General features: G+C 42.0%; 1 protein-coding gene across 7 annotated transcripts in view; it reads left to right on the top strand.

Moving 5' to 3' along the window:
• ccser1 (coiled-coil serine-rich protein 1) overlaps nucleotides 1–12,258 on the top strand; it is a 338,436-nt gene that overhangs the window by 76,878 nt on the left and 249,300 nt on the right. For all 7 annotated transcript variants that reach the window (XM_061901105.1, XM_061901113.1, XM_061901121.1 and 4 more), the window contains one exon: nucleotides 4,825–4,930. In XM_061901105.1, coding sequence (XP_061757089.1) covers nucleotides 4,825–4,930 — 106 coding nt within the window. The remainder of the gene's footprint in view (nucleotides 1–4,824; nucleotides 4,931–12,258) is intronic.

The following is a 12,258-nucleotide window of genomic DNA, read 5'->3' as shown; positions in this document are numbered from 1 at the left end:
TTAAGAGAAAATGTGTATACTTTATGTTTACATCCTATGCTAACAGTGTTGCAATATAAAACCCAATGCAATTTTATAAAAAAAAAAAACACTAGACTTCAGACTGCTAATCTTTAATATGAACAATTTCTCAAGTCTTTTGGGCCCAGGGGTTGCACAAGGGTTAATAAAGGTTTTAGTTAAACTCTAGAACAAATTAAGTTGTCATGAGAGTAGGGCTGGGCGATATAAAGATATACTCGACACATCGCAGGTTTGTCTCTGTGCAATATAGAAGATCACTATATCGTGATATTCGAGTGTACGTTCTCACATAGTTACTTTTAGCTGCGGGCATTACACTGCATGCGTTTTTCATTCTCTCTTGTCTCCTTCTCATAGAGACACAAATCAAACGCACCTTTTACATACGTCACGTGTGCAACATCACACACTCCCACGGAGTACAGAGGTAGCGACATGGTAACGTTAGCTGTGATGCTATAGGTGAGGTGCGGGCGGTAATACGAGAGAGAGAAGGTGCAAATCTGGTAACAAACGCAGGAAAATTAATTACCAAGAAAAACATCACAGGATCCATCGTCTGGCGGTGGTTTGGCTTCAAGCGGGAATATGTTGAACAATTATGCTGCGAAAACGTTGCTACAAAAAGTAGCTGCACTGCTACAGTTGCGATCAAAATTATTCAACCCCCACACAATTTTGGTGTTTTAGCAAGTTGGACATTTATTCTGTATTTTGTTTATAGTCATATCAAATAAAGATGTGTCAAATAGACAAATGCAACTTAAATTGTAACACTGTATTTTACAAAATACCAAAAAAGGACATTTTTCTTAATATCTCATTGACAAAATTATTCAACCCCTTGAAGATCATAACTCTTAAGAACAGAATTTGAATAAGGTCTTTTCAATCAGGTGTTGAAAACACCTGTAGATGTGATTAGAACCATAACGAGCAACAATTAAACTGATTGAAAAAGACTGTGACGTTTAGCTTCTTGTAGATGGTCAATGGTGTATTTGCAACATGGTGAAGTCCAGGGAGTGGTTAAAGAAGTCTCGAGAGGAAGTGATTTCTCTACATAAGAAAGGATATGGATATAAGAAAATAGCAAAGACATTACACATTCCAAGAGACACAGTTGGGAGCATAATTCGCAAGTTTAAAGCTAAAGGCACAGTGGAAACACTACCTGGGCGTGGTAGAAAGAGGATGCTGTCCGGTATTTGAAGTGTACAGTGGTGAAAAACCCCCGGGTAACAGCTGAGGAACTACAACAGGACATTGCAGAGGGGGGAACGCAGGTTTCGTCCCAGACAATAAGGCGCGCACTACGAGATGAAGGCCTCCATGCCAGAACTCCCAGGCGCACTCCAATTCTGACTACCAGGCACAAGAAAAATAGACTCCAGTATGCCAAAAATCATCTGGACAAACCCCAAAGGTGTTGGGAAACTGTTCTATGGAGTGATGAGACAAAACTGGAACTCTTTGGGCCTATGAATCAACGTTATGTCTGGAGGAGAAAAAATTAAACTTACAAAGAGAAGAACACCTTTCCTACTGTTAAGCATGGTGGCGGGGTCAATCATGCTCTGGGGCTGTTTCTCTGCCTTAGGTACCAGGAATCTCCAGCGCGTTCAAGGCATTATGAATTCTATTTCCTACCAGGATATTTTGGCTGCAAATGTCATGAAGTCAGTGACGAAGTTGAGGCTTGGGAGACGTTGGAGCTTCCAACAGGACAACGATCCCAAGTATACCTCCAACATCAGAGTGGTTGCAGAAGAAGGGCTGGAAGATTCTGGAGTGGCCTTCACAGTCGCCAGACCTAAATCCTATAGAAAACCTGTGGTGGGACTTAAAGAAGGCAGTTGCAGCACGCAAGCCCAAGAATATGAATGAACTGGAGGCCTTTGCCCAAGAGGAATGGGTTAAAATACCTGTAGATCATTGCGAGAAGCTTGTGTCCGGTTATGTATCACGTTTGAAGGATGTAATTACTGCCAAAGGGTGTTCTACTAAGTACTAAAGATGTATGTAACTAGGGGGTTGAATAATTTTGTCAACGAGATATTATGAAAAATGTACTTTTTTGGTATTTTGTAAAATACAATGTTACAATTTCAGTTGCATTTGTCTATTTGACACATCTTTATTTGATATGACTATAAAAAAATACGGAATAAACATCCAACTTGCTAAAACACCAAAATTGTGTGGGGGTTGAATAATTTTGATCACAACTGTAATGTAGCATCATTTGAAAAGTCACCCGCAAGAGAATGAGGAGTGCTTCAAACTCTGCATGTCAACATCAACAAAATGCCGAAGCAACCATTTCCAGATCAACACCGTATGAAAAAATACTCAACAACAGAAGGAGATAACGTCCGCAGGAACCTACACTATTTGATATCCTATTATGCTCCTCATTTTTTTTTGACAGTTATTGAAATATCTTGTGTGACATCATGCACAAAAGTGCACTTTATTTTTTTTTTAACTATTGTTGTGGCATTCTGTACAAAAAGTACTTTTTAATTTCGTGTTATTTTGATTTGTCATCTTAGTGACTTCATGCACAAAAGTGCACTAATAGCTTGTTTTAAATTGTCTTTGACAATATTGCACTTTCTGTTATGAGATGACTTGAATGTTTGTGGACACCCCGTTGGTGGACACCAGTGGTGAGGGATGCCATTTAGCTGAAGAAGGAGTCCTATCGGGTTCTTTTGGCTCATGGGACTCCGGAGGCAGTGGACAGGTACCGACGGGCCAAGCGGTGTGCAGCTTCAGCGGTCGCGGAGGCAAAAACCCAGACATGGGAGGAGTTCGGGGAAGCCATGGAAAACGACTTGCGGACGGCTTCTAAGTGATTCTGGACCACCATCCGCCGCCTCAGGAAGGGGAAGCAGTGCACTATCAACACCGTGTATGGTGCGGATGGTGTTCTGCTGACCTCAACTGCAGATGTTGTGGATAGGTGGAAGGAATACGTCAAAGACCTCCTCAATCCCACCAACACGTCTTCCTATGCGGAAGCAGTGCCTGGGGAATCTGTGGTGGGCTCTCCTATTTCTGGGGCTGAGGTTGCTGAGGTAGTTAAAAAGCTCCTCGATGGCAAGGCCCCAGGGGTGGATGAGATCCGCCCGCAGTTCCTTAAGGCTCTGATTGCTGTGGGGCTGTCTTGGTTGACAAGACTCTGCAGCATCGCGTGGACATCGGGGGCGGTACCTCTGGATTGGCAGACCGGGGTGGTGGTTCCTCTCTTTAAGTAGGGGGAACGGAAAGTGCGTTCCAACTATCGTGGGATCACACTCCTCAGCCTCCCCGGTAAGGTTTATTCAGGTGTACTGGAGAGGAGGCTACGCCGGATAGTCGAACCTCGGATTCAGGAGGAACAGTGTGGTTTTCATCCTGGTCGTGGAACTGTGGACCAGCTCTATACTCTCGGCAGGGTTCTTGAGGGTGCATGGGAGTTTGCCCAACCAGTCTACATGTGCCTTGTGGACTTGGAGAAGGCATTTGACCGTGTCCCTCGGGAAGTCTTGTGGGGAGTGCTCAGAGAATATGAGGTATCGGACTGTCTGATTGTGGCGGTCCGCTCCCTGTATGATCAGTGTCAGAGCTTGGTCCGCATTGCCGGCAGTAAGTCGGACACGTTTTCAGTGAGGGTTGGATTCCGCCAAGGCTGCCCTTTTTCACGGATTCTGTTCATAACTTTTATGGACAGAATTTCTAGGCGCAGTCAAGGCATTGAGGGGATCCGGTTTGGTGGCCGTGGGATCAGATCTGTGCTTTTTGCAGATGATGTGGTCCTGATGGCTTCATCTGGCTGGGATCTCCAGCTCTCACTGGATCGGTTCGCAGCCGAGTGTGAAACGACCGGAATGAGAATCAGGACCTCCAAGTCCGAGTACATGGTTCTCGCTCGGAAAAGGGTGGAATGCCATCTCCGGGTTGGGGAGGAGACCCTGCCCCAAGTGGAGGAGTTCAAGTACCTAGGAGTGTTGTTCACGAGTGGGGGAAGAGTGGATCGTGAGATCGGTGCAGTGTGTTCAGTAATGCGGACACTGTATCAATCTGTTGTGGTGAAGAAGGAGCTGAGCCTGAAGACAAAGCTCTCAATTTACCGGTCGATCTACATTCCCATCCTCACCTATGGTCATGAGTTTTGGGTTATGACTGAAAGGACAAGATCACAGGTACAAAAGGCCGAAAATTGTTTCCTAGGCCGGGTGTCGGATCTCTCCCTTAGAGATAGGGTGAGAAGCTCTGCCATCCGGGGGGAGCTTAAAGTAAAGCCGCTGCTCCTCCACATCGAGAGGAGCCAGATGAGGTGGTTCGGGCATCTGGTCAGGATGCCACCCGAACGCCTCCCTAGGGAGGTGTTTAGGGCACGTCCAACCGCTAGGAGGCCACGGGGAAGACTTAGGCTGCTGCCCCTGCGACCCGACCTCGGATAAGCGGAAGAAGATGGATGGATGGATGGATGGATGAATGTTTGTGCCACTGCTTAATAACTGTTTAATAAATACAGTTTTGGTCAATTGACTTAGTTGTGATTTCCCTCTCTGGATTAAAGTTTAAAAGTAGCATATATTAATGCAGTACGAACAAGAATGTTTTAATGTAGACACATAGAATCATCATACTGCTGTGGATATATGCATCAAGTGTTCATTCGAGGCTGAGGCAAAATATGGAGATATATATTGTGTTTCGTGACATGGCCTAAAAATATTGAGATATTAATAAAAGGCCATATCGCCCAACCCTATAAGAGTCATAATAAGCATCTTTTTGTGTGCGCAGTTTCTAGAGAAGACTCCAGTCAGTCCTTGGCTTCCTGTCTCAACCTGCTACCATCATCTATCGACCCATCAGGAGATCGCATCCTCGGAAAAGACTACTTTCACAGGTAGAACTTAACACAATTGAACAGTACATACCTTCAGAGACGTATTCTTCTCACAATGGTCGTACCACTGCACTGCATCATCGTGTCTAATATACAGCTTACCTTATTAAGTGGAATAAGAGATACTGTACATACTAACAAGTCGCAGCCATAACATTGAAATATTGATACGCATGTCGATGTAATACCTCTGTGACAGTCTTAAGCACTATGGAAAAGTTTTCTTGCGGTTCCTGTACTGGATCTCCACAGATAGTTAGACCACAGGGGGCTTTATTCTCTGCAACACACGCCGCCGGAGGGGTATTGTCTCTCTGAGAAATTGCTGATCTTGTGTCTTCCCTGTGAAATTGACAACACGCGCACACACGCGTTGATGAAACAAGTCTCTAGTGGAGACAGACGGCCCGCCAAATAAATAAATTAATACGCTCTCTTTGAATAAATATGCAAGATGTCTTTTCTGTTCTCCCCTCGTCTTCCCAGTAGGCCCCAGCGGAAACAGAACGTTCAGTTTTTTCTACAATTTGTCCACTTCTTTCTTCTACGTGTTTTTACCACACACACACACACACACACACACACACACACACACACACACACACACACACACACACACACACACACACACTACTGCCCTGTTCATGAGCCTATTTGCTTTTATGGAGAGAGGGTTTGTAATAAATGCTTTATATCACCGGTGGCATTGTATAGCTGGGTGTTTGACAAGTCAGCAAATGATTATGGCTTTACCTTTTAGTGATCCTTCATTCACTAGGATTTATTTGGTGTGTCCTCTCACCCAAAGACTAAAGGACTCTGGGTGCAAAAAAACAACATCTGATTCCTTTCTGTTCACCGACACTTGTGAAAGTACGTCTGGAATACACTTTGACAGATCTATACCACCACTATTAAGACATTACACTTTTCCTCAGCTGCTTTGCTTTTTTTTTTACTGAAGAGGCGCTTCAAACACTTACTAAAGTGAATAGAGAGAGTTTCTGTGTCTAGACGCCGTCAGTGGAATTCTGCACCCAAGGTTTTTCGTCTCAGTTGTTTCATCGAAACTCAAGTCCCACTTCATCTGCTAGTTTTTATAGGCTTTTCTCATTGTATGGGGTCATGTCAAAATGTTCTTCCCATTCTATATACTGTGTGCCTCAAACGGCTTTTTACGGGAATCATAATGGAGGACTACTGTATCTAGGCTTACATTGGTAAAAGCAAGTATTTCCAGTTTATATTTGTATTACCAGACCTCCAATATAAACTTTTTAAGGTCAAGGCAAGTGTTGCCTTAAAGGAGGGCTCATATTTTAGGGCACCAGGGCTACTTAGAAGTGCACCAAGGTAGGGCTGGGCGATATGGCCTTTTTTTAATATCTCGATATTTTTAGGCCATATCGCGATACACGATATATATTTTGATATTTTGCCTTACCCTTGAATGAACACTTGATGCATATAATCACAGCAGTATGATGACTCTATGTGTCTACATTAAAACATTCTTGTTCATACTGCATTGATATATAGTTATTTTAAACTTTCATGCAGAGAGGGAAATCACAACTAAGTCAATTGAACAAAACTGTATTTATTAAACAGTTATTAAGCAGTGGCACAAACATTCATGTCATTTCAAAACAGAAAATGCAAGCTTGTCAGAGACATTTTAAAACAAGCTATGTGTGCACTTTTGTGCATGATGTCACTAAGATGACGTATCAAAACAACACTAAATTAATGTGTACTCTTTGTACAGAATGCCACTATTATACTTTAAAACAAATAATGTGCACTTCTGTGCATGATGTCACACACAATATTTCAATACGTGTCAAATAAAAATGAGCGGCATGATAGGAAATCAAATAGTGTATATCCTCGCTATGTGGTACGTTATAGCAGACGTTATCTCCTTCTGTTAACTATTTTTTTCGTACGGTGTTGATGTGGAAATGGTTGCTTCGGCATTTTGTTGGTGTGGCACCGGCCAGAGATGTTGACATGCAGAGTTTCAAGCACTCTTCATTCTCTAGCGGGTGACTTTTTAAAAGATGCTACATTAGCAGTGCAGGTACTTTTTGTAGCAGCGCTTTTGCCGCATAATTGTTCAACATCTTCCCGCTTGAAGCCAAACCACCGCCAGACGATGGATCCCGTGCTGTTTTTCTTGGGAATTTATTCTTCCTTTACCTTCCGTTACCAGATTCGCACCTTCTCTCTCTATTAACCACCCGCACCGCATCGTTAGCATCACAGGTAACGTTACCATATCGCTACCTGTTTGCTCCGCGGGAGCGTGTGACGTTGCACCTGTGACGTATGTAAGAAGGTGCGCTTGTTTTAACTTTCTGTAAGAAGGAGGGACAGAAAAGAGTGAGAAACGCATGTAGTGTAATGCCCGCTGCTAAAAGCAACTGTGTGAGAACGTATACTCGAATATCACAATATAGTCATTTTCTATATCACACAGAGACAAACCTGCGATATATCGAGTATATCATTATATCGCCCAGCCCTAATAGGAAGATGTTACTTTTAGATTGTCAATCAACATATTCTTGTCTCAAAGTGCCACACATTAGAACGATGTACAATAATGTTCTTTAAAAAATATTTGGCTTTATGCAGACAAACTCAGAGCTTTTGTCTAAATCAGGATCTTAAACTAAAGAAATAACCGATAAAAACTACCATACCAGACCATACCACAGTGGTTCTCAAATGGGGGTACGCGTACCCCTGGGGGTACTTGAAGGTATATCAAGGGGTACATGAGATTTTTCAAAAATATTCTAAAGATAGCAATAATTCAAAAATCCTTTGTAAATATATTTATTGAATAATACTTGAACAAAATATGAATGGAAGAGAAATGCAACAATGCAATATTCAGTGTTGACAGCTAGATTTTTTGTTGACATGTTCCATAAATATTGATATAAAGATTTATTTTTTTGTGAAGAAATGTTTAGAATTAAGTCCATGAATCCAGATGGATCTCTATTACAATCCCTAAAGAGGGCACTTTAAGTTGATGATTACTTCTATGTGTAGAAATCTTGATTTATAATTGAATCACTTGTTTATTTTTCAACAACTTTTTAGTTATTTTTATATATATTTTTTCCGAATAGTTCAAGAAAGACCACTACAAATGAGCAATATTTTGCACTGTTATACAATTAAATAAATCAGAAACTGATGACATCGTGCTGTAATTTACCTCTTTATCTCTTTTTTTTCAACCAAAAATGCTTTGCGCTGATTAGGGGGTACTTGAATTAAAAAAAATGTTCACAGGGGGTACATCACTGAAAAAAAGTTGAGAACCACTGACATACCATACCAACTTTATCTATAAAGCCCTTTAAAAAAAAAACAGTTGACGAACAAAGGGCTGTACACCACAAAGAAATGGAGGCAAAGGAGAGACTAAAAAATAATATTTAAAACAGAAGTAAGATACACATTGAAAAAGCAAATACAAATTACCCTAAGAACAATTTATTAGATAAAAAGCAGTTAAAAAGTTAAAAAAGAACTATACAATACAACTGTTTATAACGTAACGTGATCATAATTGATAATGCAAGTAACCATTTAAAAGAATATAAACATTAAATTCTTATTACTGTAGAATTGTTCATCATTGTACTGTAATTGGAAAGTAAGTAACTTAAATAAATAAACAAAAAAATACAATTGGACTAATTTCTGTAAGCAAAAATTCAACTGAAATAAATATTGAACATCTTTAAGTGCATTTTTTTTCTAGGTGGAAAAACTAGGTGGAACATTGTCTTTTTGTTTGTTGCCATCACTTGATCACGGCATTATCGTTCAATCATCCGCCATGATGGGCTCATAATGCCCATCCGATTTAAAGCTGAAATATTCCCACTATGGTACATTTGGCTTTGTAATCATATTTTCTTCCTAATTTTTGTTACTTTAAGGCACTTTTTCACTGGCGAGTCGCGAGGCTGTCTGTGCTTCCAGTCTCCTATAATGTTAAATCAACACACTCAGGTGCAGAGAGCAATGCACAGAGGGAGATATTTTTCTCCCAGTTTGAAGCAAGGAAGGAACAAACATGAGGATCAACAAATCTGATTGGCAAACATGTCTGTCACGCATATGCAAATGATAATGAAAAAAAACAACCCCAGCCTATTTCCGTTAATCATCGCACTAATTAAAACCACAATGTCGATTCGATGTGTCAGGTTCAAGCACTGATGACATCTATTAATCAGACAAGAAGAAAGGAACCAAGCAGAGACAGAGTTCAATATAGCTCATGAGGAGAACGCATGGTGCTGAACACTTAGTCACAGTCTCGCCCTACGCTCTAAGGTTCAGCTCCCGCGTCCCTCTTTTTCTTCAGAGTTCCATAGTCAACATCACTGATATATTATGCAAAGCAGGTCCAGGACGCACAGTACGTGACTGAATGGGCTGGGGGGGCCTTGTGATTTCGCCTTGTCCCCGCTTTGTCTGCGTGTTGTCATCTTATCTTCGTTGAGGTCCTTGAAGTCTCTCTCTTGTCTGCGTGCTGTCATCTTATCTTCGTTGAGGTCCTTGAAGTCCTTGGTTGTTAGCGGGCTATAACAAAGATAACATCTGTGGGTGTGGCCACCCCTCAGACAAGGCGTTTTGTCCTTGCATACATTAGAAAAAGTCTAACTTGAGCACAGTAGCTAATAACTAAAGCAACAGACTTTAAGCATACTAAAGTTAGTGTGTTAATATATACGTATTTATTCTAACAGATGTAAAGTAATCGTTCAGCTCGATTGAGGTGGCTTCTACCGATCTAGCCGGAAATCTCTCCCTTCTCACAACAACGATACTTTCAAATTATTTTATAAACCTTTCCTTCATATTTTAAAACTTCTACATTTGAAATAAAAATGTATCGAGTTCATAGACACAGTAGTCGACATGAACTTCTTCCTGGTCAAGTCACATGTCGGGATGGCCACCCGCTATTAGGTGGATTTTCATTTTTGGTGATTTAACCCCCAGTTCCAACCCTTGATGCTGAGTACCAAGCAGGGAGGTAGTGGGTCACATTTTCATAGTCTTTCAATCAATCAATCAATCAATCAATCAATCAATCAATCAATCAATCAATGTTTATTTATATAGCCCTAAATCACAAGTGTCTCAAAGGGCTGCACAAGCCACAATGACATCCGTGGTACAGAGCCCACATAAGGGCAAGGAAAAACTCACCCCAGTGGGACGTCGGTGACAATGACTATGACAAACCTTGGAGTTGACCGCATATGTGGGCAACCCCACCCCTCTAGGGGAGACCAAAAGCAATGGATGTCGAGCAGGTCTAACTTGATATTGTGAAAGTCCAGTCCAAGGTGGATCCAACATAACAGTGAGAGTCCAGTCCATAGTAGAATCAATATGGTAGCGAGAGTCCCGTTCAAAATGGAGCCAACAGGATACCATCCCAAGTGGAGACGGGTCAGCAGCGCAGTGATGTCCCCAACCGATGCACAGGGAAGCGGTCCATCCCGGGTCCCGACTCTAGTCTTTTGTATGACTCGGCTGGGGTTTGAACTCACGACCTACCGATCTCAGGGCGGACACTCTAACCGCTACACCACAGAGTAGGTAAGCTTACAGCACCTGGTATTCCCAGGCGGTCTCCCATCCAAGTACTAACGCTACAGAAAGGACGAAGAGAGATAGCACACTGTCAGACAGTCACACTATTAAGACATTTCTCCAAAAAACAGCATGGTAAGGATTATGGACTGTTTTTTTGACAGTGATAGACTACATAATGAAGCGTTGTCTGAGTTCATTGACTCCAAAGACTTGTAACTGCAGGCAGCTGCAAACTACCCACTGTGCTGTTCAACATCCTTGCTGATATGGCCTTACAAATCGTTTTCCAGGTCTGCTTGGGACTGTGTGAAATCTTTAAGAGACCAAGGAGAGGGCAAAAAAACAAAAGAAAAAAAAACCTGACCTAGGTTTAGTTGCCTCAGTGTCTCTCTCTGTGCTACTCAGTCTCGCTATCTCGGAGGTTCCACGCTCCCTTGAGGAGGGACATTGATTTACTGTAGGCAAAGCAAGCTCCCGTCTATAGACACACACACACACACACACACACACACACACACACACACACACACACACACACACACACACACACACACACACACACACACACACACACACACACACACACACACACACACACACCAGTCACGCGCAAACCTGTCAGTCACTTCAACCGTCCAGGGTATCAGCTGCTACTTGTCTGATAGGCTGCGTAGAACATCTGCTGCACACAGAAAGCAGGCGTGTGCTGTCCTAAGTTTAAAATGTCTGTTTCAGTCTACAGAGACAGACACGTGGGGGGAAATTGGGCACAATCGAGGGAGGAAGAGACTGGAAAGTCGCGGTGTCACGTTGTTTCCCGTCACCACGTACACACGACACAATAGCTTGTCATGGTATGGATAAAAGTAATGGGGACGTTTAGGAGTGTTGAGTTTTTTGTTGTAAATAAGGAAGGAATTCTCAGTCAGTTGCAATCGTAGAGTGCCAAAGCTTTTAAACATTTTGTCACTCCGAAATCAATTAGTGAACTGGTTTCGATTTTGGATCTGAATATGAAAAACACTGTTTCTTACCGGCGCAAATGAACTACGTAGAGGTGTAACGGTACGTGTATTTGTATTGAACAGTTTCGGTACGGGGGTTTCGGTTCGGTGCGGAGGTGTACCGAACTGACATATTAAGTAGCGTAAACAATACTAAAAATGCCGGACATTTGAGGCATTTAAAGGCCTATTGAAATGAGATTTTCTTATTTAAACGGGAATAGCAGGTCCATTCTATGTCATACTTGATCATTTTGCGATATTGCTATATTTTTGCTGAAAGGATTTAGTAGAGAACATCGACGATAAAGTTCGATAAAGCTATTAGAAAAGCCCTGCCTTTACCGGAAGTATGTGCGCGTGACGTCACAAGTTGCAGGGCTCCACACATATTCCCATTGTTTATAATGGGAGCCACCAGCAGTAAGAGCAGTTCGGACCGAGGAAGCGACAATTTCCCCATTAATTTGAGCGAGGATGAAAGATTTGTGAATTAGGATATTGATAGTGAAGGACTAGAAAGAAAAAAAAAAAAGCGACAGCTCCAGGCGGCGGCAGTGTGAGCGTTTCAGATGTAATTAGACACATTTACCAGGATAATTCTGGAAGATCCCTTATCTACTTATTGTTTTAATAGTGTTTTAGTAAGATTGTAAAGACATACCTCGAGGTTGGTTGGCT

Source organism: Nerophis ophidion, linkage group LG01 (genome assembly GCF_033978795.1).
Source record: "Nerophis ophidion isolate RoL-2023_Sa linkage group LG01, RoL_Noph_v1.0, whole genome shotgun sequence".
In the NCBI taxonomy this organism is placed as follows: Eukaryota; Metazoa; Chordata; class Actinopteri; order Syngnathiformes; family Syngnathidae; genus Nerophis; species Nerophis ophidion.
This window is presented reverse-complemented; position numbering and strand designations above follow the sequence as displayed.